This window comes from Calonectris borealis, chromosome 2 (genome assembly GCF_964195595.1).
Source record: "Calonectris borealis chromosome 2, bCalBor7.hap1.2, whole genome shotgun sequence".
In the NCBI taxonomy this organism is placed as follows: Eukaryota; Metazoa; Chordata; class Aves; order Procellariiformes; family Procellariidae; genus Calonectris; species Calonectris borealis.
Window position 1 is genome coordinate 22,392,199 of NC_134313.1, and position 27,487 is coordinate 22,419,685.

Consider the following 27,487-nt stretch of genomic DNA (forward strand, 5'->3'; position numbering starts at 1 on the left):
AATCATTAAACTGTTCTTATCTCAGCCCACGAGTTTTCTTACTTTTTCGATTCTCTCCCCCATCCCACTAGCGGGGTGGGGGAGGTTAGTGAGCGGCTGTATGGTGCTTAGTTGCTGACTGGGGTTAAACCACGACAATGGTACAGTTGGTCAGGGAATCTGAAGACTGTAAGAGAGGCATATTACCAGAAACATGAGAGGGACAACTCTAACATTTCTGACAACACTGACAAGGAGGAAAAGAGAGGACTTGAGTATTAATAAGTAATTTCACTTTAATCTTTTTAACAAATTAAAGACTTCCCAATTTGTACTTAATCAGCTGTACCACAAGTAGTCGCAATATTTTAAAGAAGCACATGGGTTAACAGTTCTTTTCAATCCTGCTGTTTTAATCCATGTTGTTCCTGTCAATATTAGGCTCTTACAGAAAGTCTCATAATTGACTAGGAATGTTATAGTAGCTGTTAGTCACTCTATAATGTATTTTGCGATCAGCTAAATCAACAAAGTATTTTTAACAATGAACAGTTCAGAACTGACGGATCTATTTTCTTGCTCACAACTGCCTATCACAGCATAGATATCATATAAGTTTGCCAGGTGCTTCCTATAGTTAGGATACCTTCACAGAAGCCGCTCACAAAAGATAAGGTCATAAAAGAGATGAAAAAAGTGCAAACTTCATACACTCATGGTTTTATCATCAGACAAAATAGCTTTGGGTGAAGGACTGTACCAGTCATAAACAGCACACGGCAGCTTATATTAGAGTGAGAGAACATTAGAAGTTTGAAATTCAGTTTGTGCTCGTTCTTCCTGGCAGCATAAATGTAAACTTAATTTGTTAACATCCTAACACAGCTGTTCAGAGTGAAACATCACTTCTCAATGATAATAAATCAATTCAGAAATAAATTGTTACAAAGCCTGTAGCATTCTGCACTGCCAAAAGAGAAAACAGATGCGATGCAGAGACTTGGGGAGTCACTCACTGTAGACCGTAATTCAGCAAGGTACATAACTGTATGTAGGTTAACAGGCCAGTGTGACTGGTCGTGAAGGGGCAGAATTTCTTAGGGACATGGGGAAAGGGGCCCTTTCCTTCCTTCTGCCACAACCTACAGTAGCAATAATTCCAGATCCAAAGAAGGATTCTGAGGCTGTACATATGCCAGAGCCTCAGAAACTATAAATTAGCATACAAAAATTATCCTTTGTTATTTGCTTTATCACAGTGCCTAGGACCAATAACACACACACTGATAATCTTGCTCTTGAATCCTAAAAAAAACATTGTAAGCCCAGAATCCTTGCCAGGAACCTCTCTTCAGAAACAACGCTCACATAACTTTGAAACAAACCATATACAACTTAAAATACAAATACAATGTATTTAATTCATTTAATGTAACTTACTTTTTGGCAGCACGCACTATTCTTAAGAATACCAATGACATCTAACAGGACTTAACTGTCCTTCTTGAGGATTAGCTCTTTTTAAAAGACTGTATGCATATATTTAACAAGCAGAAGTCTCTAATTTTAATGGCAATGCAAGTTTTTAGCAGGTATAAAAGAGTCTGGGTATAAAATACATGTAAATAATGCAAAAAAAAAATCTTTAAATAAGATTTTGGTATGGCAATAGAACTCTGAGAATAAAGGTACTACATAAATTGGGAGGGATGTTTTCATACTTTGCCATATTTCGCATCTGGTGTGAGGACAAGGTAAACAACTACAGTGGCTACAGTGTCATGCAAATGGGTTTATTCTACGAGCCTTGCAAGGACAGAGAGACAGAGACAGGGAGAGAGATCTGGTGCTATCACTAGCAGACTCTGTTATCACTTCATCTCATGTGTATCAGAAATAATTTCAGTGAAGCCCACCAAAGTCAACTGAGACCCCTACTCTACAAACACAGTAAGTTTGAGCAAAATCTAGCCCTCAGATGATTGATTTGCTAACGTACCTGAAAGAAATCAGCACTTGTACATATTAATCCACTGCATTTTATTTCAGATTATATTAATCATCTCAATACTTTGCTTCTTTGCAAGCAATTATTGTTTTCTGTGATACTGATTAACAATCATAATTTCTCCTGGGAAAAATCTCAGTTGAAATAACTGTATGTTTCTAGTTGCCCGAAGCACTCTTAAAATTATTTATCCAGCAAATGTCAGAAATAACGTACTCTTATCCTAACTTTTAGGAAAGGTTATGAATATCCACGTGTTGGTGAGTACCTACATGTGTGCAAGCTGTTAACTCTCCAAAATAACAGTACAGAAACTATTTTTGTTCATATTACAAAACTTTGGTTAACAAAATGACATCTTGACACAATGACATTTCAGCACAGTGATCATGTTAAAAAACAGTGTCGATTATTTCTAACCATTTCAGCTACGGCACTTTTCTCCTCAGATAAAACACTGCTGTGCAGCAAGTTCAGCTAGACTGAGTCTGGCCTTCCTCTTTCTCTAAATGTTTGATATGTTCTTGTTATCGGACTGTTTGCTTTTGAAGTCCTTTCAAGACAAGGATCACTCATTCAAATGTATTTCCTGCAGAACAGTGAAAGTGTTCTCTAAATTGTATTCCAGACTTTCCTTCTATTAATGAGTTTTATATTTATCCTAATTTTTAGGGAGCAACTCTTGTGGCATCAGTACTACAAATCACTCAGATATACTGGCTACCCAAAAGCTTCTATAGATTTAAAAGAAAAAAAGTGTCTTGCATCTTTTCAATCTTTCCCCATTAAAACTTCAAATATAAGAACTCTATTAGACATATTCAAGTACCAACCTGTAGTTCAAACTTACATAGCTCTAGGCACTTGATTAGAAAAGCAGCAGAAGCACATTTTTAAATATATTTAGACGCTCCAAAGAAAGACTGTTGCTTAGTATAATTTTCAAAAATTATTTCAATGGAAATCAACAATCCATCAGATCTAAAACACCCTGCAGCGGAACAGAGAGATGACTTCAGAGACACTCTAGCAAGTTTCAAACTCTAAGTTTTAAGACTCTTCTGCAAGTTCATATTTTGACTTAATTAAACAACAATTCTGTTCCTTTCCCACTGCAGAAATACTATGTCTCTTACAACAATTCTTCATACAACCAAGAAAATCCCATTTTATAACGTGCAACTGAAATCACTATCATATACACATTCCATTTTCATGTGATTTCCACACACTGCTCCATAACGGGTAGCAATATATATCTGTTCTTACAAAGTGAAATTTTAATTTACCTTGTTGTAAACAGTTTGATGCTTTTATTTGAAATAATCAACACAGCAGGTGCTTCAATATCAAAAGCAGCTAAGTCCCTATTGTTGGAGGTATGTTTCCACATACATGCTGTATTATACATGGTTTCAAAACCAGTCTAGACTTCTATGAGTCAAACCCAAGAAGAAGACTTAGCAGTCATAAATAAATGCTCTTCTCTCATCCACAAGAATCTATGCAGCCATAATATTTGTCTTATCAACATTTATCCAATGATGTCATAAATGTGGCATTTGCTTCATTTATTTTTTCTGATCCTTTGAGAGTTAAATTACTGCCAGTATCCCCAGTGCGGACTTATATAGTACACAGCCTGTGAGCAACTCTGCTTTTTGGACCCGGGTTGACAACAGTTTTTCAGGGAATGCCTCAGAACTTTTCAAAAGTATTCAGAATTTTTCTGCCAAGAGCATCAAATTAGACAAAAAAAAGGCAAAATGGACCTTCATTATAAATAGAATTAGTAAAAGATGTATAGTACACATGAACTAAGAACATGTGGTGAAATTTGTCATTTGTGCATTTCGTGTTTTAAAGATTATCCTTATTAATTTGCAATTCATATTCTGTCAAATTTGAGCTCAAATTTAAGTAAATCCAAGTTCAAGTTTTGTGACTTTCTAGAAAGGGGACATTACACTACTTGTTGTAACCAAATAATCTCTTTCCTCATAGCTGTGATAGAATTCACAATTTCATTGTTCTTAAGAAAACCAAAATGTGCTGACTGAAACGGCTGGAGTTGCTTTGATAAACTGCTTAAAGTTGAGTAAGCTGTTTTAAGTGTTTCTCTCACTTTATAATTCTGTACAGTTAAAATAATGTTTTCTATTTTGATCTATGTATTTACTTATTGAAACATAGCTTGCTAGTTTCTTTTTGAGATACAGTTTTCTGCTGGATGACCAATTATTTAATTTTTTGATTAAAAGAAGGGTTTGCTTGTCTAATTTAGGTCACATTTTTATCCCACTAAAGTTGATGTTAATACCGACATGGATTTCAGCTGGACTGAAAATATGGCCCAAGAGGTTTACATACGGGTTAGCAGTAAATAGAAAAGAGTATAGGATAGACACTCTCATATTTGTTATTCTGGAAGTCTTTCTGTGCTTGCAAGTAAATGGTGAAAAAAATCACTCTGACCTTTTCAGGTATCTCCTTTTTCTTCTACAAGAAAACTGGTGGTCCTCTGTGCTCCAGTAACAGGAAACAATGAGAAAGCACAAGAGGTAAAGCACAAGGCAAATGCTGATGTTCAGAAGAAAAAGGTCTCCTCTCATCCTGCCAGGATGCAAGCTAATTCTGACTTGGCACACTTCGAAGGCTATTATCAGAAAACCCCCTTCCTTTCTTTGTCCATATTCAGCATCTGACAAAAAGTATGGAAGATGCACAGGATTCAGTTGTTTCAGCGGAATGGGATACAGATAAATGTATGGGAATCCTCACTCTGTGGAACACGAGAATCCAACACAGGTTCACAAACATGCACACAAGTCAGTAAGAGGTAATTATTGTGGTTTTGGAAGGAGTAGCACTGTGAGTTCTTATGCAGATTCTTGTTATCGTAGGAGATGAAAATACATGATCACACATACATGCCCTCTACTGTCTCTGCTTACCAAAAAGAATTAATGTGTCCTTCATTTACTCGGAAAGCCTACATAGAGAAAATGTGATGAATTAAAATAAATTAAAAAAAAATTAAAGGAATATGAGCTCCAGGAGAACAGAAGTATTGCCAGGGAAAGATAATGTCAGGCGCAGGGAGGGGGGGTGTCTGGTGCCAAGCAAAGCCGAGGGCTGTGCAATCACCTCTATCAGTGCTCTATCAGTGTCTACACTCCAGCCAAATCCAGAGAAAACAAGGAGTCAAAGATTCAGGTCAATAAGCTTATAGGCGATTTGCACAAACAGCTCCTCCAGCAAGGTAAAAAACAAAGTCATATTGGCTTTTCTTTCTTATTCCTTCTCTTTGAACTCCCTGGTCCAAACACACCCTGGAAATGTCAGTGTTATATGCAAGAATTTAAAGAGCTGAGCTTCTTAATCCCGTTAAGAAATAAGAACAAAGTTGCCTGTAAAGATCTCCTTATTGAGCTCAACGTGATTGTGGTATAGCTGCCTTATGCTGATCCTACTTCCACTTGCTATAGCAGAAGAGGTAGAAATTTGTCAAGAAATGCATTACTGAAAAGGAAAGAAACGTTATTGATTAAAAGGTTTCTGGTTGGGGAAAAAAAAAAAAGGAAAGAAAAAAAGGGATAAATCTACTTTTTGGTCCAGAAACAGAAAATAGCAAGCATGTTGCTAGTCATTACATGCCTAACATGAAAGAAGCAAAGAATATTTATGCAGATGCACATAGGCATAGACACACACAGTCATACTCCAGAGGAAAAAGGGACACACAGAAATAATTTTCAGGGTGCTAAGAGTTTGGCTGGTATTATGGATGGTAGCATGATAGCTTTGCACAGGAAGTATGAAGGGAAAGGTAAATGCACAGAAGAACTTATCTTTGTATATGGTTTTTCTTATATGGAGAATCACACTGCAGCTGTTTCCCATACGGTTTAACACAAAAAATTCCAGTCCTAAGCTGGTCTGGCAGGCTAGTGACAAAATACTGTACATGAGTAGAAAACCTGGACCAGGTTCTGAGCTCATCCCCGCCTGCCCAAGCAGAAGATGAGAATACAGCAGCAGGTATACACTCAGCATGCAGAAGTCCATATATTCCCTGAGTTCTCTTCTTGCTGGCTTAGAACTGTATATGAGTTTCAGACAGCACTGGATTACCCTCATCCCCCTCTTCCCCCACAAATAAAGATAATCAATGTATCAGGAACTGCAACCACGCATCAACACTGATTTGCTACGGGCATACATAGCAGTTTGTGCTATAGATCCTAAAAGCACTGCATCATGAAACAATCAATCTTCACCCCACCTTATGTATCCCCCATATCTTCCTATGTTAACTGAAGCACAGTTAACAGAGGGAAACAGGAGCCATTTGCTTTCCAGTCTGCCACCAGTAGTGTTAAGGCCACCAAATCTCCTTCCACTGAGGGCTGCCTTGTGATGGAGTAACTATGGGAAGCCTACAGCATAAGGAACAAGCACAGTAGCTGTGCCACAAGCAAAGAAAGAGAGAATTCAACAGAATTGTCCTGGTAAGCATGGCAGCAAGAAATGGATATGTCTTCTTCCTCTAATTATCAGATATGTACATTCCTCCATCTGCCTCTTTCTTCTGGAAAAAGTTCCACATTTTCTCTGTTGATTGTAGTCCTTCCTCCATTTTCTTCTCTTGCCTCTTTCCTTCTCTGAACACAGCTACGTAACTATCTCTAATCTCAAGTGATCTCTCTCATTGCTCAAGATAACTTTTCCTTTGAAAGTTAATCCCTCATTGAACACTTTTGCTAAGAAGGTCAGAAGGAACTGTTGTTGTTTAGCCAGTTCCCACCCTTATGAAGTAAACAAAGCTCCTATTCTCCTTGCTGTTTACAGAGAGGAAGAAGCGTTACCTCCATATGAGTATGGCAAACTTTCTAAGTAACAGATGAGAGTATTTTTTTATTTTTCCTGAGAGTATCTAGGCAGATGACAGCAACCAGAGACTAAAAAGCCAATGATAAACTACTTCACAGACCAAATGAACTTGATTTAGTACTTTGCTTTTCATCCAATCACCTCCAACTTCTCGGCTTTTGTATTGTTCTGCTGTTTGTGCCCCCTTCTTGAATCTGCCCTATTACTTTATTAGCCCCATCATGCCTCCAGCTCACTACTTCTCTTGTCTCTGTTAGCATCACCTCATTTTCTTATTCCTACCTATAAAAGACAAAAATTAATCTGTATGTACTACCTCCTACCTTCCATAGTAGGCTTTCAGCCATCTAGTGATGGCTTTCAGCCATCACTCTTCTGCATGGCAGACAGGCTACTTTCTCCTTATTCAGACTATCTAAATACTGGCGCTTATCTAATAAATCTTCCAGATCTGAATTTAACCTGAATTAATCTTAATCTGATACAGACTCTGATTCCAGATACCCACTATCTGGACACTAAAAAAAAAAATCTTCAGCAACAGAGGTTCCAGGCTAATACAGGCTTTGTGTGGACAGCATCTCAGATACCCTCTTTATCTGCAGTGCAGAAATTTGTAGTAACTAAGCATAAACAGCAATTTTCAAAGGCCACAAACTGACAAAATGCAATGCATTATCACCAAGGCTACCTCCTATCAATATTTTTGTTTCTACTCCAAAGATTGAGACCAGTGCAGCTTTGGAAGTGCAGCAGTGGAAAAACACTATTACTGTGTTATTATTATTTTCCAAAATATTCCCTTTCCTCTAATCTCACTGTCAAAACTGCAAACAAATCAAACTTCTAACTGCCATCTACTCTGAGTCTCTTCTAAAATACTCATTCTTGGATGGGAAACTTCACCTAAAAGGTTAAAAATTCACAGTTGAAAGCTTAAACCGATCCCTGATAAACAGTAGGTTGCTAATTTCCATTTTTGCTTTTAATATTTACATGCTTAAACACTGTTCACTTCTTCACATTTGAGTGTAAATGAAGACTACATAGGAATAATTATTCACATGTAGAAAAGTTAATTGTGGTTTTGTGGTGTTGCAAAAGTGTGGGGGGAGGTGAAATTTTCCAGATTCCTTGTCATAAAAGCCATTAATGAGCAAAAGGAGAAGGGAAAAATAATAGCAAAAAGTCGTAATTTTGAAAATGGAGAAGTTGTAAAATGACATGTAGCTCAATCAATGTGATTAAGTTGCTTCTCACTTTGCAGAGGCTTTCGCCTTCGCCTTCTAATTCTGGCAACTATTCTGCTGAATCAATCTCACAAACCCAAATTAATAAGGTGGGTATGACAAGTATGGCTTTATAAAGGTTAGCTGTTTGCAATTTAGACAATAAGAGACTGCTCTTTGCTTGTAATACAATCAGGCATAGTTTGACAGGAAAATCTCTTCAGTCAAAAAGCCAAAGTTATCAAGTTGTGAACCTGTAGGTCCTCTACTTTCATTCATCTGAATGTGAGTCAATAAATTTTTGCCTTCAGTGCCTAGTTTGGATAGTTAAAAGCCTCTGGTTTTAGGTGATGCTTGGATTTACATAGCTGAGAAGTATGAAAAACATACCATGGATGAAGCCTCACAAACACCTCCTCCCCAACAGTTGTGCCGTTTGTTGCCCACGTCTCTCGATTCCTGCAGGAAGCCCCACTAATCATTTGTCATCTTGTTCTGGGTCAGCTAGGAAGAAATCCCAGGGGAGGGAAATGGGGAGCCAGGACAGATGAATATTTCTATCCAATAAAATCCCCTTACTTTCTAGAACCTTTAATGGTCCATGCTAGCAAAAGGAGAATGCAGAGATCGCATAAAGAATTCCCATGCCAATTCTGATATTTTCCGGGAAAAGGAAACCTGTCCCATGAGAAAACACAGATCTACACTTATTTTTCCCTCCTTTGAAGATATCTGTGGTTTACAGGCTGCCAATACTGCCAAAGAGCAAAACATAAATCAGAAAGTCAGGCCCTCAAAACAGAAATTAGAATGCATTTATTTGTTCTCTAACCTATATTTGTTACATATCTCATTTTCAAGTTTTTATTCATGATGTTAAAGCAAAAATATTTTTAGGAAAAAAAAGCTTATTTCTCATACCATCTTTTAATTTCAATACTGAAGCACTACAAAGAAAAAAAAGGTTATGAATGATTAACAGATTCATAACAAAAATAATGAGAATTAGTCTCACTTTTAGTATTTACTATATAATACAGTCACAAAGCCTTCCACTAAGAAAGGGCACAAAAGAAATTTATTTGCTTTACATATTAGTTTTGTCTTCTTGGGTTTTATCCTCAGAAAAACATACATGGCTTCATGCTAACGACACTTAAGATGTGACACTGAAGAAGTAGGACATTCAACAGAAGTTCAGACATTAATAAAAAACAATACATTTCTAGTCTCCCATTCCATCCTTTTCCAGGGATATTCTCAACTTACTTCAAAGTGGGACTTTCTGTCACACTGCCTCAGCTGGAAGTAGATTAGGGGTTTTATGTGACCCTTCATCCTCTGAAATTTCCTTTTCAACTTTTCTTCTGCAGCAGTTGCAGTGGATAGGTTTAAAATTCTTTTAGAACTACAACACACTCAGAAAAAAAACTGCTGGGGAGTCAAAAAGTATTCAGCTTGAAGAATCAGCAGATGTCCTTAATGAAACATATAATAATCAAGATTCAGATTTAAATGTATTCCCATTTAATTCCTGATCTTGTTTAATACAATGACCTGGATTCAGTGTTTTCCCTGAAAGATGTGTTCATTAAAGGGAAGTGCCAAGATAACTTGAAATTCAGCATGAATTTGCAATATTGATTGCTATAAAGAAAATAACAAAAAAATCATATATTTTTCTGAATTTCACCCAAAACAGCAGTATTTCCATTGGTGGGCCCTGGAAATGCAGCAAGAATTACGGAGAAATAATTAAATCAAACTGATACAAACTGATAGTGGTGCATACTATTCCATTGCTGACAGAAGAAACTCAAGAGATGCCAGTATAACAATTATGCAAATAGTGGTTTAAGTAATTATTTAGTAATGCCAGTAACAGGAACAGTACTTTTTTTCAGCTAAGGAAAATAGTGTCTGAGAGGCATGTGAACAAGTGAACACACAGTAATTGTAGCACAGTTATAATAGCACTTAACTCCCTCTGTTTGTAAAGCATTTCTATTCATAAACTGGTCTCTCTTCCTTCACAGTAAGATTTGTAGCAGCTAAACCTTAAACTGTTGACTAGACTGATTTGATCTCTTAGCATGGCTTACTAAGTATCAAGAACCTGTAGTGCAAAAAGTAAATTTGTTTTTCAAAAGTTTGTAAGCTACATAGAAGCTGTAGAAAATACATTTTCATGCCTTCCCCACTGATGACTGAAGACTCTGTAGGAAAGACTAATATTCTGCAGTCATAACATTTGACTATTCAAATGGATTTATTCTACTTTGTCCAAGACAGATGAAAATTACACAAAACCAGGAGCATATCAAGCTATCATGAGAAAAGGTATGTCAATATCTGGGAAAGAACAGAAAGACAGAGAAATCATCAATATCCAAATGCCTGAGGGGGTTGTGGACTAACAGAAGAACATCACCACAACAATTCCAGCTATTTGATAGGCATCCTTACCTGCAGAAGACAAACAATAAAGCAATCAAGTGGAAATCTGGCAGGAAGAAGGTTAAATCAATGTTCTAAATGACAGTACATGACAGTGCACTTTTTCTGTCAGCTGAATGGGAAACAGCACAACCTTGCAGACTGAACACTGGGTAAGAATGAATTGGTGTGGCTTATGCTACATTACGTCTATTTTCAATAATTTGCAAGTAACGAATGCATCAAATAGGCATCTGCAACTTTAAAAGTTATCCTTTCAAAAATCACTAGTTTTCTACCATGCATAATAAGTTCTATAATAAGCTCTACTTTAATCCTAGAATCTACAGACACAATCTGTTTTTCTAGCAACGTTTCCTAGGCAAAGAAGTAGTAAACAGACATGCTGCATTGCTAGCTTCGGTTCTGATAATAATTGACTTCTGAGGCCTGGTCGCTACAGTTGAATATGTAGAAAATAACATTCTTGTAGGAAAACATTAAAGACAAGACGATTCACCTCCCTGAAAAGTACATCTTCCAACACATTTAAATATTTACCCCTTACCAGACTTAATTCCACAAGTGACTCATTTTCCTATTTTTAAGGTACTATATTAATAGGACTTTTTGTACATTTTAAACCAAAAAATATTTTTGACCAACTGGACACAGTTTGGCCAATACTCCCCTCAAGAGGTGGGCTACAATGATTACCTTTATTACAAAAGTATTCCACTTCTTCACAGCTCAGATTTTCAGGCTCAAACTCTGCAGAAAAGCTTTCCTCCAATGGAAAGTCTTCTTTTGAGATAGTATCATTTTCCTCAGACAGGCACTCTTCTTCTTCATCCTCAATGGCATCCTCAAGGGGCCCTTTAAAAAGAATCAGGAACACTGTGGCAAAACCATCTAACAGTGAAATAAAACCTTAGTGAACTTATAAATGGAGGTCTTTAGCTAGTGTTTCCTTCCACGGCTGTGTTCAGCATTTTAGAATTGGACAAATAACATTTTACGGAAATTGAAATTGAAAGTGACTGTTTTCCTGATGACTTCAAATCAGAATACGCAAAGTGTTATTAACAATATGTATTAATAATACTTGCACATGGGAATTTTTTCATTATTCATCGGGCTCTAGTATTAAACGCAGACAGTTTTAACAATGGAAATCAAAATTATATTTATAAAACCGTGTAAACAGTGAAGAGTCTTCTCTTGTTTGTTAGTCATTGGTTTTTGATGCTGAATTACAGTACTTAATAGGTTCTCTTTACAGGCTTCATTTCTTGAGTTAACAGTACTAAGGTATTGACAGTATAAACTTCAACTTATTCCGCTATTTTGCTTCAACCAGCACCTGATGGTATCCGTGATCATTCATTTGCTAGACTCTAACAAACTCCCAGTCAATGGACGGGACTCAGACAGACTATCACTTCATTTCACAGAGGCCAAACAAACATCATGGTAAACTACTAGCCAAGCGCTACAGAAACATAAGCCAGTTACAGAAGCAGGGCATGAGTCTGAATTTGAAATGGCAGACTGAGGTCTTTGATTCTTCTTCGAGTTACTTAGACATACTATTGCTACAGATTCTCTTGAGCCAGTGCCTGACAGATCTATAGAATCATAGAATCATAGAATCATTAAGGTTGGAAAAGACCTGTAAGATCATCGTGTCCAACCGTCAACCCAACACACCATGCCCACTACACCATGTCCCTAAGCACCTCATCTACACGTCTTTTAAATACTTCCAGGGATGGTGACTCCACCACTTCCCTGGGCAGCCTCTTCCAAGGCCTGACCACTCTTTCAGTAAAGAAATTTCTCCTAATGTCCAATCCAAACCTCCCCTGGCGCAACTTGAGGCCATTTCCTCTTGTCCTATCGCTAGTTACTTGGGAGAAGAGACCAACACCCACCTCTCAACAACCTCCTTTCAGGTAGTTGTAGAGCGCGATGAGGTCTCCCCTCAGCCTCCTCTTCTCCAGACTAAACAACCCCAGTTCCCTCAGCTGCTCCTCAGAAGACTTGTGCTCCAGGCCCTTCACCAGCTTCATTGCCCTCCTCTGGACACGCTCCAGCACCTCCATGTCCTTCTTGTAGTGAGGGGCCCAAAACTGAACACAGGATTCGAGGTGCGGCCTCACCAGTGCCGAGTACAGGGGCACGATCACCTCCCTAGTCCTGCTGGCCACACTATTTCTGATACAGGCCAGGATGCTGTTGGCCTTCTTGGCCACCTGGGCACACTGCCGGCTCATGTTCAGCCGGCTGTCAATAAGCACCCCCAGGTCCTTTTCCTCCGGGCAGCTTTCCAGCCACTCTTCCCCAAGCCTGTAGCGTTGCCTGGGGTTGTTGTGGCCGAAGTGCAGGACCCGGCACTTGGCCTTGTTGAACCTCATACAGTTGGCCTCGGCCCATCGATCCAGCCTGTCCAGGTCCCTCTGCAGAGCCTTCCTACCCTCCAGCAGATCAACACTCCCGCCCAACTTGGTGTCGTCTGCAAACTTACTGAGGGAGCACTCGATCCCCTCGTCCAGATCATTGATAAAGATATTGAACAGGACTGGCCCCAGTACTGAGCCCTGGGGAACATCGCTCGTGACCGGCCGCCAACTGGATTGAACTCCGTTCACCACAACTCTCTGGGCCCGGCCATCCAGCCAGTTTTTTACCCAGCGAAGAGTGCACCTGTCTAGGCTGTGAGCCGCCAGTTTCTCTAGGAGAATGCTATGGGAGACAGTGTCAAAGGCTTTACTGAAGTCCAGGTAGACCACATCCACAGCCTTTCCCTCATCCACGAGGCAGGTCACCTGGTCATAGAAGGAGATCAGGTTGGTCAAGCAGGACCTGCCTTCCATGAACCCGTGCTGGCTGGGCCTGATCCCCTGGTTGTCCCGCACATGGCTCGTGAGCGCCCTCAAAACAAACCGCTCCATGATCTTCCCCGGCACCGAGGTCAGGCTGACCGGCCTGTAGTTCCCCGGATCCTCCTTCCGGCCCTTCTTATAGATTGGCGTCACATTGGCGAGCCTCCAGTCGTCCAGGACCTTCCCAGTTAACCAGGACTGCTGGTAAATGATGGAGAGCGGCTCGGCAAGCTCCTCCGCCAGCTCCCTCAGTACCCTTGGGTGGATCCCATCCGGCCCCATAGACTTGTGAACATCCAGGTGGCGTATAACACGTAACACCTAGGTTACCAATTGGAATGTACTCAAAAATTAAAATTTCTTCTTTCTTCTACACACACACTTCACAATCACTGGTTAATAGTAACTATTTGCTAAAGACATCTCTTGTGCAGGTGTAGGATTTTACTCTAGATTTAAATAGAGATTTGAAATAACTGAACATATTTTAATTTAACTAAGATTTTATTAAATGTCAGGATGTTTCAAAATCCATCTTAAGACTGGATTTCAAAAGAGAGATTTCATTATATATGGTTGAAGCTTGAAAAAAATTACATATTTCACTCTCCAATGAAAGCACAGCCTCATTTATAATTGACTGAGTATTTCTTCCTCAAAATGAAAGCTAGCTAGCTAATGAAAAAAAATATAATTTGTATTTATATGATAGTTTTCCAGTATTAAATACACTACTCCTATATAATCTATCATGTTGAGATATAATACATAAATGATTCTGTTGCATTCGATGAAAAGGAAGGGATAAATTTTTAAAAGAAACCAAGTATTGACTACACACTAATTTTATGTAATTTATTATGAACCAGTGACTACCTACATTTATTAAAACAGCAAAATTCACTTTAGGCTAGGTTGTGTAATTCTTGCTTCAGAGGAATATGATGGTTACTTTTTATTGAAATTGATTGCAATTCCCAGCTGGGATTCCATAAATTAATATAGTTTACTATCTTTCATGGAAATATGACTATTTGTGCCAGCTGAGAATCTGACCAAATGAACCCACTTTTGTGGACACATACTCACCAACACTAGCTGTCATTCAACAATATATCTCCTAAAATAAGGGGCTATTATTATGCCTGAAGAAATAAAAGATTCTCACTATCAAAGTATCCATTACTGGTAATTCCACCTTCTAGCCATGTTGGGAAAAAATCCAGCAACTGCATATGCACAGGGAATGAAGAGTGGATATCTGCACTGTACAGAACGGAGAACAAAGCACTAGCACACACTGAAGCAGTGCACTGCAGCTAAACATGGGCAGTTTGGGCACCTTACGTGCGTCCAGTTTCATGGCAGAAATGAAAGCACAAGGGGTTCTGCACAAACTATCAAAAAATACCTTTCAGATTTCATAATACTATTAAGATGTGACATTGTCTGTAGAGCCTTTTATTGGTGCGTACTCCTGGTAACATCTGGATAAATAAACTAGGAAGGAAAAACACAATGAAACAAAAAATACACTATTTTAGGGAAATGTAAATTTCTGCCATGTATAAAGATGGATAAATACCATGTTTTGCATCATTTCGGAAGCAGCCATATGCCTTTAATAAATTTTCCAAATATTTTAAATTTGGGGAAAAAAAATGTAAACTTCAGCCAACATTTCAGTGAAAGTCGATTTCCCACTGAATGACTGGCTCTTTGTCATTTGACTTTTTCAGTAAGTGCCTTGCAAAATACAGCAAAAGCAATATACCTGCAAGTAATCCAATTGACATGTGTACATGACATTTAGGTCTGTTTCTAGTTGTTAAACCGGTTTGTTTGATCAGGTCACCAGTATGCAATCAGCAAGCTAATAATCACCATACGTTAATTAAGAAAAGAATAGAAGTGCAGTTGGTATGCTTTCGTTTGCAGCAGTCATGGAAACACACACCTTATAATTTCCATTGACACTGTCTCCACGAAGGCAGAAGGAAAACAATGTATGCACCAGCTCCATAGCACAGCTTCAAATCCCTGTCAATTTTTGGGTTGGGACTTTTTTTTCAAACAAATCTCAGACTAAAAAAAATTCCTGACAAATGCTTCCATAGGTACATCCTATGTATGAACAGGTATATAACATTTCCTAATGTTACATGTCCAAGCATCTGAAAATATAAATGTAACTGTTGTCACATCCAAACGAGATCAGAGGTATGCATGCATCTACACTGGGTTTTGCTTTGCGTATGCCAACCCACATATAAAAACTAGTGATGTTTATCCAGTCGCATAGGGGCATGCATCAGAGCTTCAAGTAACAGTTCACCTCAGGGGCTGACATCAGACGTTGCACTCCAAAAACCAGCATGACTTTTGTTGAAATTGAGGGATCTGTGCATAAATATTTTCCTACGTGTCATGCTGCTGCTGCCTTGTCTAATTCACCCAGCTACAACCTGATCCTTGGGACAAATTCTGTCTTATTCATCTTGAGTCATCTTCTATTTTTTTAAGTGTTCAGATACATTCAGCTCATGCCCAGAGCTATAAACTGATAACTTTATTTTAACTGGTAACTTTAACTAAAGAGTAAGGCATTGTTCAACATGAGTAAGACCAGTCCACAAGAATAACAGCAAAATAAAGTATTTCTTTGTTGCTAGTTTCATATGAACTGAAAATAGCCAGACTTCTGTGGCTATTTTTAATTATCACTCAAACATAGAGTGGGTTAAAGAAAACAGTAAAATCAAAAGCCACTTACTAGTAAGTATAAGCAGATTAAACTCTCTGTTCTTGACTACTCCATCTAATTACTTGGACATAAATAGACAATGAATAAAAATAAATTTTCAGAATCTCCCAATAAAGATTGTATGGAATTACATATTCTTGACTAATGCAAACACATAAACTCTGCGGGTTTATGCTTGCCTAATTTGGCCACGTGCTTCCAACCACCTCCTCCTGGTATCAGTAAATCAAGTCAGCTAGAGAACTAAGAACTTACCTGGTTCAAAAATGTATAGGTCAGTTTTCAAAGGTTACTAGCTCCTCTATCTAGGGAACAACCTACACAGCATCTACTCAACTTCTTCCCTGATCTAAAATACTTGAAAATACAGGGTCATATGGACAAAAACAAATAAACCTTTAAAAATAAGAGAGTTTCTTTCAACTGTTTTCTCTGATAGTGCTTTTTTTCCCCAGTTGTTATTATGTTGGTATCTTACCTTCAACAGTCCGAATACAGCTTAATCAGTTACTTTAGTACTATAGTTTACCATCTACATTTCTTTTAAATTTTTGATTCAGTTTAATGGTATTGAACTCATTACTTATACTGATCATGTTATTAAGCACCTATGGCACAGCATGTACTATGTCTGCTTTTATTTCAACTGGAACAGGGTCAAAGTCCCATTCCTGTTCTGCCGAAAAATGCTTTTCAATAACTGCTGATTAAGTGTGACATTACAACCAACAACTGCCATAATGACACAGCAATGCAAATCCAAATAATTCCTACTACTGAAACTCATCTGAGTGTCACAGTGATCTGACAGTAAACAGCTCTGAGATATGATGAGACTCTTAAATAAAACAGTAAAATTTCAAACTGAAATGATTTAAGAATATAGTTGAATAGTTAATTCCAGACAGATAATCTAGATGTTTGTCTTCTCATTTCAGCAATTATTTTCCTATTAGTACTTTGTAAAAGAATGTGATGTAATTTAAGGAGCAGTGATTCTTAAATGCTTCAGATTAGCTACATGATAAACAGTTAAGAATTCCCAAATGCACTAGGTAAAAACTCAATTTCTAATCTTAAATGGGGGTACTGAAAGTCTCCATTACTTCATTCTAGATTATGCATGAAGCCCTGAAAAAATTCTTTCCTCTATAAAACAAGCAAATACTTGTCTTGTACACAACACAGGAGATTTTGAGGGGTGTGGTAGTTTACTTATTCACTTGGTACTTACTCTATTTCATGAATATTTATTGGTATGACCATAAATCTCAAATATTTTTTCAAATAACATAGATAAACAAAAGGCAGTAGGAAACAGTGGAATTAGTGACAGCAACGAAGGAGTCAATGTGGCAGAAATCTGTATGGCTTCATGGACACAGTAGTCCACTTTGAAAAATCATCACATATAATTTGGTACAAATAACAATATCTTCTGAGGAGAGGCTGATGAGTGAGCTGCATGTGCCTTCATGGAGAAAATTACTTCTGATTGAGGCCACTTGGCAGCCAGGTGTGGGGAAATCTGAACCATGCTCCCTAATTTGTACCAGATTTACAGACACTCAAGCACATATTTTTTAGCACTATTAATGTATTAAATGCTAAAAAAATAAACAAACCTTTCTCAAATAGTCACATACTTCAATATAAATGCAAACGTATAGACACAAACACACAAAGATAGCTAGCTAAGTGGCAATCTTTACACAATGAGTAACAGATGCTACCTCAACACTTGAAAGGATAGGCCACATTTAGCAAAACAAAACCAACACTGTAAGAATTTTAGTAACATGGAAAAGTGTGGAAAACCAAAAAAGGGTTTATGTTCACTTAACAAAAGACGCTTTTGCTACAATAAACACTCCTCTGAACACAAATTTGAGCATCGGACCCCTTGAGCATGTTAGTTCTGATACAGCAGTGCATGACTCCGGTTTTATGGTACTATAACCATAATGAAATAATTGAAATTCAGTAACATTAAACTGGGTAAGTTCTGTAATCATTTCTCATAGTGAAATTCATCAGACTTCTCCCTAGATGAAACCACTTAAATGCATGTTCAAATTAAGCACATGCTTATATGCTTTCCTGTCCAGTCCTTTGTGCTTAAAATGCATGTATCCTACAGTGGGAAAGCATCATTGAAGTAATTATCTCATGAAAATGTTAAGTGGTTAGCTTCCTTCTCACCTACCAATATTCTCCTATATCCCCAGAGCAGCAACGTAAATCAATGCTCTTAACAAATTAAGAATGCTTCAGAAAGCCTACAATACTTGACAGTGAGTGGCTGGGGAGAGGTTAATGAGTATAATTAGTAGTAGTAGCATTAAATAATAACAACTCCGATAAATCAGAGAGGCCTGAAATTCAGTGGATCAACATCATGCATTTTGCATGTTTTGTGTGATCCATCCAGTATTTCCTAGAAAAACATGCTGCGACACACAGATTATCCTTAGCTTATGGTAAAATCTAGGTATGTGATGGTCTCTGATTACAAACAGAGGGAAAAGCTTCAGAAAAATCAAACCATTTGTCTCCTGTTTCAACAAGAACATTTTCTTCTAAATGCAATTACATAAGAAAATCCAGCTGGCAAACACTTTCTACTGATTCACATGTGGAAGACACATAGGGACCTTTTTTCCTAAAAATTCAGTCAGGAACATTAAAAATATGAAAGAAAGTTCAACTTATTTCATTTTAAATTTGGTAGTGGGGGTGAAGATACCACGCAGTAGTTCAGAGTTCGCTTCCTCCTGGGAAGATTTCTATACCAGACTGCTTAGCTACTTCTTCAGCCTTTCAGTTAACTCAAACGAGTGGTTGTTTCCAACCACTATGCTTTTACAGCAGCCTGGAGACAAGTTTAACAGCGATCTGAACAACCCCAACAAAAACACTGCAGCTTTTCCTTCTTTTGGGGAAGAAATTTTTACAAGACACTACCAAAAATATACTCCCAAGTTCCTCGCTGGGAAGCTGGCTTTCTCTTGGGTTTTGTAGAAATTTTTTCAAGTGTCCAGGCTCAAATATGTCAGACCCTATATGTTCAATCAGGGTGAAGACCTGGATTGATAAAATACGGGAGATGAATATATGCTGTAGCAATCAGAATGAATTTTCAGTTTCCATCAACCACTAGGACTGCCAGATACTGTTCAACTACCGAGACTTTCAATATTGCCCTGAGAAGGAGAACCTCCAACTAGAGGTATCTAGGTGAATCACAGAAATGGAAATACACAAGTCTGCAGCTAACATCGTAGATGATAATAAATGAAAATGGTAATAAAAGTTTTCCTATTGAATTAGCTGCTCCCCCCACCCCAACAACCTGACCCCATGACTGTGGATGCTACTTCTCTCTCTTGCCTTTCAGTTAATAGTGAACCCAATTTTCAGTTTTCATCATAAAAACTGGGAAATTAGTTTAGAAAAAAACTTAAATATACTTAAGAAGGTCAATACTTGTCAAACAAATCACTCCCACTTTTAAGGAAATCCTTCCCTCTTCAGTCCATTGAGTTTTCTATTTAGCTTAACTAAGTTATTTCTATAATTCCTGTTACTTTTTTATAGCTATACTCAAGAGACACAATGCTACCTGTGCACATTGAACCTCTCCAGTCCGTTACGTGAATTGGCTGAACTTCAAAAGTTTTGTCCAGAGTGGAAGATTGCACCAATTTGTGAGTGACTCCTTACATCTTCATTGTGGCACCCGAGCAGAACGAACCATTTCTCACTTTCAGACTGGGAGAAACTTTATGACCATGATTTAACAACGAACTTAATAGAAAAAGGAATGGAAAAAAGCTGCTCTTTGGACACTATAAATCCACACCAACCTGATGTAATTGAGCTTAACAGCAAGAATAAAGTACAAAAGTATATTTCTGTACCCAAAAAAAAAAAAAAGGAGTTATTTTTAAACACCTAAGTTCTTCCTGCAACCACTCACTTTTAACATAAGTTGCATCAGGGGATCTGGTAGGAAGGGAACATTTTTATTAATTTTCCCCTTATCTGTAAGAAGAATGCTGATTTTTTTTTTCATTTACGTTCCTTGCCTGCAGGTAGCAGACCAAGAAAATCATATAGCAGAAATTTTTCCTTTTGATTAATTTCTTTCCATGTGTTATGTTATTTCTTATATATAATTGATTTCAGGTTTTGCTCGTAGCTGTACATCTTTTTTATATCTGTACCTACTGCCTTCCTTCAATCAAGAAAGTTGAAGGAAATTACCTGAATTTTGTTAAGTTTATTAAAAAAAGAGCTCTGTGAATATTTAAATTGAGTTTTGAAATGCTAATACAAGAAAGATATTAGAGAATTTTAATAGTAGGTTCAATTTGACCCACTGACTATTGTAGAAAGGGTCAAATTTTATTCAAATTATTTCTTTACAGCAAAAAATATGAACCCTTTGATTTTATAAAAGTAGATTAATATTCTTCACTGCTAGGTCTTTTGGCTCTTCAGTGCATGACAGCATTAACTGTGCTTGTATGTAAACTTTTCAAAGACCTTTAAAGGTTCCAGCAATTTGGAACTTCACTTTCATTTATCCTCTTGTCTTCTTTTCTCTTACCATTATCCAAGAGGCCACAATAAAACTGACAGTGCCTATAGCCAGTTTGCTTTTAGAGCCAAGGCCAGAATATTTCCAATCAATGAAAGTGAAATGATGAAAAAGTGACCATTCAAAACATGCTTAGGGAGACATTAATTTCAGAAAATTCTAAGCAAGTGTACCATTAATGCCAAAGTTTCATTTGCATGGGAAAGAAGAAAAAAGATGTGCATGGAACATGAGCTGCAAAGACCCTTGCAGTTAAATGTCAGATCTCAGTTTTCAAATAAGGGCTTATGCCAAAATACAGGTTTAGTCCTCCAATACTCTTATGCATAAAATAGTCACAGCAATTCTTCCACTGTTGGGGCTCTGTTTTGCAAGGAGCACCTTGTTTGGCTCATAGAAGTCAGAAAGGACATATTTATCCTGCAGGTGAACCTCAGGGTTTATCGATTTTACCTCAACATGAGCACAGAGAGAATACAAAAAAAAAGGCAAGTGGTTTGTGGTACTGTTATTACACAACGAGTACAGGCAGAACTAATCATGAAAGATCATACTCATTTACCAAATGAGGAGTATGATGTTTTGCCAAAGAACTGAAATTGTTTTGAAATACAAGTGTTATGAAAGGCACTTATACAATCTTCCTCTCCTCAAATCTTCCCACCTGCTGGCAGTCAAAGTGTTGCCATACTATAAAGCCCTCAAGGTAGGGATCTTTCTACGTGTGTCTCTAAATGCCATAAGGAACAACTTTTTTTTTTTTTAAGATACAATGCATACAGTGACAGTAAAAAAGATTTAGTAGCTGCAACTTCATTCTGGAATTCCTACTCCCAGGAATAAGAGTCAGTGGAATTTTTAATAGTGACTTCCTTGGTACTATGATGCCAATGTGACTGCAAAACTGGTAGCAGTGAAGGTATGAATACAGACGCATCTTAACTGATCCCATGTCACTGTATGAAAAAACCTACAAAGTTTGTTTCAATACTCTAAAGAATGAAACAGAAGGTTATCTGGATCTTCTAGAATTAGCAACATTGGTCTGTCTTCTGACAAAAAGTAGAAGTTTCATCTTGGGAAGGGCTTTTTTTAAAAGTATTAATTATGATGTATTTATATCATTTGGAAAAATAACAGAAATAACAGTATCTGTTCTTGCTCTAGGGTAAAGTGGGTAACTGAAATCTAGAAAGTGATTTAGACTAGAAAAAAAGGGGGAAGAGATTTTTGCACTGGCACTTTAATTTAGAACAAGCATTGTACTATTATATTAGAGAGCAAGAAAACAGAAATACTCACACAAAAAAACCTAACCCAAATCATTAACTACTTTCCCACACGAAAGATTTCAAAAAGAAGTTGATTCCAGTTGAAACCAGATTTTGGAAACTATTAACAGGTGCTAACAATGATAAAAGTAATTTCATAAACTGTACCACTAATTGTTCTAGCCCTGTTCCTCCTACTACTGTCCCATCTTGATCATCCATTTACTAATTTAATCAGCTGCACTTGCAGCCTCTGAGATTGACAATGGACTCTTCTCTGAAGCACTCATTGTTAGAAGGTGGCATCTCAGTCAGTCAAGACTGTAACTTCTTGTACACTATAGGTCACAGCAAAAGAAATAGGGAGGATCAAATCTTCAGAGACATCTTGTCGAACACAAAGATATGGAGTGAGAAGAAGACTTACTGTCTATCTTAGCTGTCTTAATTCTACCTAGTCATAACAGCTTCACAACAGATGCTCCACAGCAGATACTGTTCTGTGTATTTCTGGTGGTACGAGAGGAGGAAGAGAAGCACAGAGGTGACAGGATGAGTAACCTGACTCAACACCCTACTAAAATCACAGCAGCAACACAGAACTACCACAGTACCAGAGTGCACCAATTTTCCTGAAGGGAATTTTTAACTGAAGTCTACAAAGCAAACAGGAGGTTGGGCATAAAGCTCTCAGAGATGGATCTGTGATGCTTCTAGATAATCTTCTACATTAGGAGTAATTTTGCAATGGTAGCTTATCAGTAGTTTTATTAAATGTAACATACAGAAATATTATCCCTGAAGCATTTTTCCCTGCATTATGGTATATTTTATAGTTTTAAACCCATCATTTATTTCTGTATGATTCATATCTGCTAACTTTTACAAAACAATTTTTAAAACTACTGGCAATCTAGTTTGAAATACTGGCAATGTAATTTGCCCCATGATACATGGCTAACATTGATGCAAATATCCAGTTCTAGTGGATTGTTTCAGCTAGATAAGTATGAAAAAATGCTTAAATTTACAGGCTTAAAAAAAGAAGAAATGAAAGAAAGCACCATTTGTGTAAGAAGATGGCTTCTTAATTCTGTATCTTTCACTAAAATTATATGTATAAAATAAAAATTCAAATATTTGATGCTTTATACATCTATGAGAAGTGTCACTGATTTTTGTATCTATAGAAGTGTATAAAGAAGAAAAAATGTAGGAGATATTTGGAACTTTTCCATTTTTTAAACATATGTTCATATTGTTTTCTACAGATAAGGTATTCTAAGTTTTGATAATTCACCTCTCCATTAAAGGAAACTCCCTCCTCTTGTATCTTATAATCAATAAAGCATATGAAAATTAAAGGTGTAATTTTAGGAAAATACTCAGATTCCCTTTTGTTTTACTCCTGTAGGGTTTCTTTTAACTCAACCTATGAGAAAAAGGAATAGACACATCCACACCAACCAGTTAACACCTGTCAAATAACATCTACGGCATGCTGCTCCGAACAGTCCAATGAAATCCTCTGAGGATTCAGGATCTAGAAATTTTCAGTGAGTCCTTTGCTCCAGACACAGCAAACTGTGATACTGGTAAGCAACAGAAGCTTCTTTGCATGTCCTAATTGCAGAATCTCAAACATGTGAGTAACACACTCCTTGTTACTCCGGAAGCCTTTCTCTCCAGCCTATCTCCTTTACCAAGTACTGCTATAGCAAAGCATCTTCAAACACCATACCCCAAATAGAATGAAATTTATCCTACATGTGGCCAAGTCATGCTCAGAGCATAAAGCTTTTCAGAGCAATGAAGGCTGCAAAAGTTCACTCTCTACCTCCAAATCCAACGGAACCCTTACTCCAAACACAGAACTTCTCTGGCAATCACACAAGTAGTGAGTGATTTGCTCAAAATTAGGTATTTGCTAATCACTGTTCTCACTCACCTGCTGGAGGGAAAAATGTGATGCAAGTAGGAGCACTTTGAAGCCACTAATGATGCTGCTGCAGTGTATTTAATGGCCAGCATGTTAGCAACGATGAAAGAGGAACCTCACATCAAGTACATTAAGGGTTCAGAGAAATACATACTCATTACTCACTGTAATTTTACATCCCCAGTTTCAAGACAAAATACTCACATCTTTCTGATACAGCAAGACACCCTATACTGCTATAGAAAAATAAGGGGTCTTTTCTCTTCTGCTTATTTAATATTGTCTATTTTTGTATGTAGCTGCAGATTACTCCTGTTCATCTTTTGTTTCTAGCTGCATTTCCTCAGACGGAAACTGGTCTCTCAACTCTGTACGTCATCATGCAATTAAATCAAAAAAGCAGAAAAAAGGAATCTGGACTTCATAGGTCCAGAAATCAGCAGTGAACTCTTGACTTCTCTCACAGGTTGCTATTTCTCTTCAAGTTATTATTGCTTTTTTCCCCTCTTTTCTAATTCTGCTGGTTTTGGCTGGGGTAGAGTTAATTTTCTTCACAGTAGCCTGTATAAAATCATAGAATCATAGAATCATTAAGGTTGGAAAAGACCTGTAAGATCATCGAGTCCAACCGTCCACCCAACACTTCCATGCCCACTAAACCATGCCTCATCTACATGTCTTTTAAATACTTCCAGGGATGGTGACTCAACCACTTCCCTGGGCAGCCTCTTCCAAGGTCTGACCACTCTTTCACTAAAGAAATTTCTCCTAATGTCCAATCTAAACCTCCCTTGGTGCAACTTGAGGCCATTTCGTCTTGTTCTATCGCTTGTTACTTGGCAGAAGAGACCAACACCCACCTCGCTACAATCTCCTTTCAGGTAGTTGTAGAGCGCGATGAGATCTCTCCTCAGCCTCCTCTTCTCCAGGATAAACAGTCCCAGTTCCCTCAGCCGCTCCTCATAAGACTTGTGCTCCAGGCCCTTCACCAGCTTCGTTGCCCTTCTCTGGACACACTCCAGCACCTCAATGTCCTTCTTGTAGTGAGGGGCCCAAAACTGAACACAGGATTCGAGGTGCGGCCTCACCAGTGCCGAGTACAGGGGCACGATAACTTCCCTAGTCCTGCTGGCCACATTATTACTGACACAAGCCAGGATGCTATTGGCCTTCTTGGCCACCTGGGCACACCGCTGGCTCATGTTCAGCCAGCTGTCAACCAGCACCCCCAGGTCCTTTTCCGACAGGCAGCTTTCCAGCCACTCTTCCCCAAGCCTGTAGTGTTGCATGGGGTTGTTGTGACCCAGGTGCAGGACCCGGCACTTGGCCTTGTTGAATCTCATTCAATTGGCCTCAGCCCATTGATCCAGCCTGTCCAGGTCCCTCTGTAGAACCTTCTACCCTCGAGCAGACCAACACTTCCACTCAACTTGGTGTTGTCTGGGGCTATGTTTGGGATTTGTGCTGAAAACAGTGTTGATAACACAGGGATGTTTTCGTTATTGCTGAGCAATGCTTGCACACAGTCAAGGCCTTTTCTGCTTCTCACCCCACCCCACCAGCGAGTAGCCTGGGGGTGCACAAGAAGCTGGGAGGGGACACAGCTGGGACAGCTGACCCCAACTGACCAAAGGGATATTCCATACCATATGATGTCATGCTCAGTATATAAAAGCTGGGGGAAGAAGAAGGAAGGGAGGGACGTTTGGAGTTAGGTGTTTTGTCTTCCCAAGTAACCACTATGCGTGATGGAGCCCTGCTTTCCTGGAGATGGCTGAACACCTGCCTGCCGATGGGAAGCAGTGAATGAATTCCTTGTTCTGCTTTGCTTGAGTGCGGGGCTTTTGCTTTACTTATTAAATTGTCTTTATCTCAACCCACGAGTTTTCTCACTTTTAGTCTTCCGATTCCCTCCCCCATCCCACCGGGGAGGAGTGAGCGAGCGGCTGTGTGGTGCTTAGTTGCCCGCTGGGGTTAAACCACGACACTAATATAAGCGAAACAGAGAAAAAATGCAGAAAAATGAGCGCCTGAAAGACAGCCCAAATTTGATCTCTAATAACATTGATCAAAGCTACAGAGCTTTACGTAGAATTCAGTGCCAATTTGGGTTAGACCTCAATAAAAAGTAAGCACATCTAAACCGATCCGTAACTCAATGGCACAGTTAAAGGAAAAACTTAAAACACAGCAGGTAATATAACAGATACACATGAAAAAAACCACCGTGCTTAAAGTAACTGGTAGTTCTAAAGTAAAAGCAAAGGAAAGTTGAGATGCTAGGAATAAGCTAAACAACAAACTTAATGATCTTTGTCTAGCAGATGCATACTAGAATGAATGGTAATTTAGCTTAGGGAGATTCTTATAATTTGACAAATATAATAAAAATACTACTTAACAGTATGTAAGAGCTATAGAATTATGTAATTAGTTACTTATATTCTTAGAGCTTTCAAATTGAAATAACTACAGGGGATTCGTTATTTTTAATCCCATAATGGGGTTTATCAATATGCAGAACAAAACTGAAGGGTCTCAGATTAGAAGTAAATCTTTAGATCAGATTGTAAGAGAAATGATTAGTGTATATTTTTAATAGAAACCAAATAATCTGAAAAAAGTCAGGTGGAATAAAATTAGTATTTAGCCATAACAGGCCACAAATCAGCAGCATCCCTCCCGTATAAAGTGATCCCAACCTGAGGGCCCACTGCAAAGGAGTATTAATGCATAGTTTCTTTTCTGTGGATATTCAGATGTTATTTTGCCCACTAGATTGTCAGTTATGATTAGTTACAATAATTACAAACTACAGTTGCTGTAGTTTACAATGACGCACCATAAGGATAAAATGTGTTTTGTTTTGGTTTTTTTCCTAAGATCTTCAAAGAATAACAGCATTACAGCATTTATTGTGTTAATCGAATATATAATGGACTACCAACCTGTGCTTCATCAGTATCTATATCTTACAATCACCACGAAAAAACCTGACTTTCATCATCACGTCTCAGGAATACATAATATAAGCATACCGTTGTCCAGGTCACATACACAATAGGATTTATTGCAAAATGACAAGATTTATGTGTTATTTACCGTTATGTCTCTTTATATATCTAGATATATAAACCCAAAAATACAAATAAGCAAACTACACCTTTTAAAATAAACTAGAAGTGCATGTTACAATGTACATGCACATTTAATATCCCTGCTCAATTTTTTACTACTTTAATTTGATTCCTCACTGGTAGGAATTGCAAGGTTGCACAAAATACATTGGATTTCCCCTAGAGTTGGCATAACCTGCTGGTTTGCTGAGTTAATCACTAATTAATAATTTGAAAACACAAAGTCATTATGTCATTTCCAGACAATGAGCTTTTAAATGGTGCATGTTATGTCCTAGCCTTTTCAGTAAGAAAAAAAGTTTTTTTCCTCTGGAAACCAGATGGCTGGTGTTATTATGAGGCT

General features: G+C 38.0%; 1 protein-coding gene across 2 annotated transcripts in view; it reads right to left on the reverse strand.

Annotated features, from left to right (window-relative positions):
- The window catches only part of ZFPM2 (zinc finger protein, FOG family member 2), a 323,396-nt gene that overhangs the window by 240,007 nt on the left and 55,902 nt on the right, over positions 1 to 27,487 (reverse strand). Inside the window, exon 2 of one of the 2 annotated variants that reach the window (XM_075141291.1) lies at positions 11,263 to 11,421. The exons of the other annotated variant lie outside the window; for it this stretch is intronic. Within the exon in view, the coding sequence (XP_074997392.1) occupies positions 11,263 to 11,421 (159 nt within the window). The remainder of the gene's footprint in view (positions 1 to 11,262; positions 11,422 to 27,487) is intronic. 2 annotated transcript variants of the gene reach the window in all.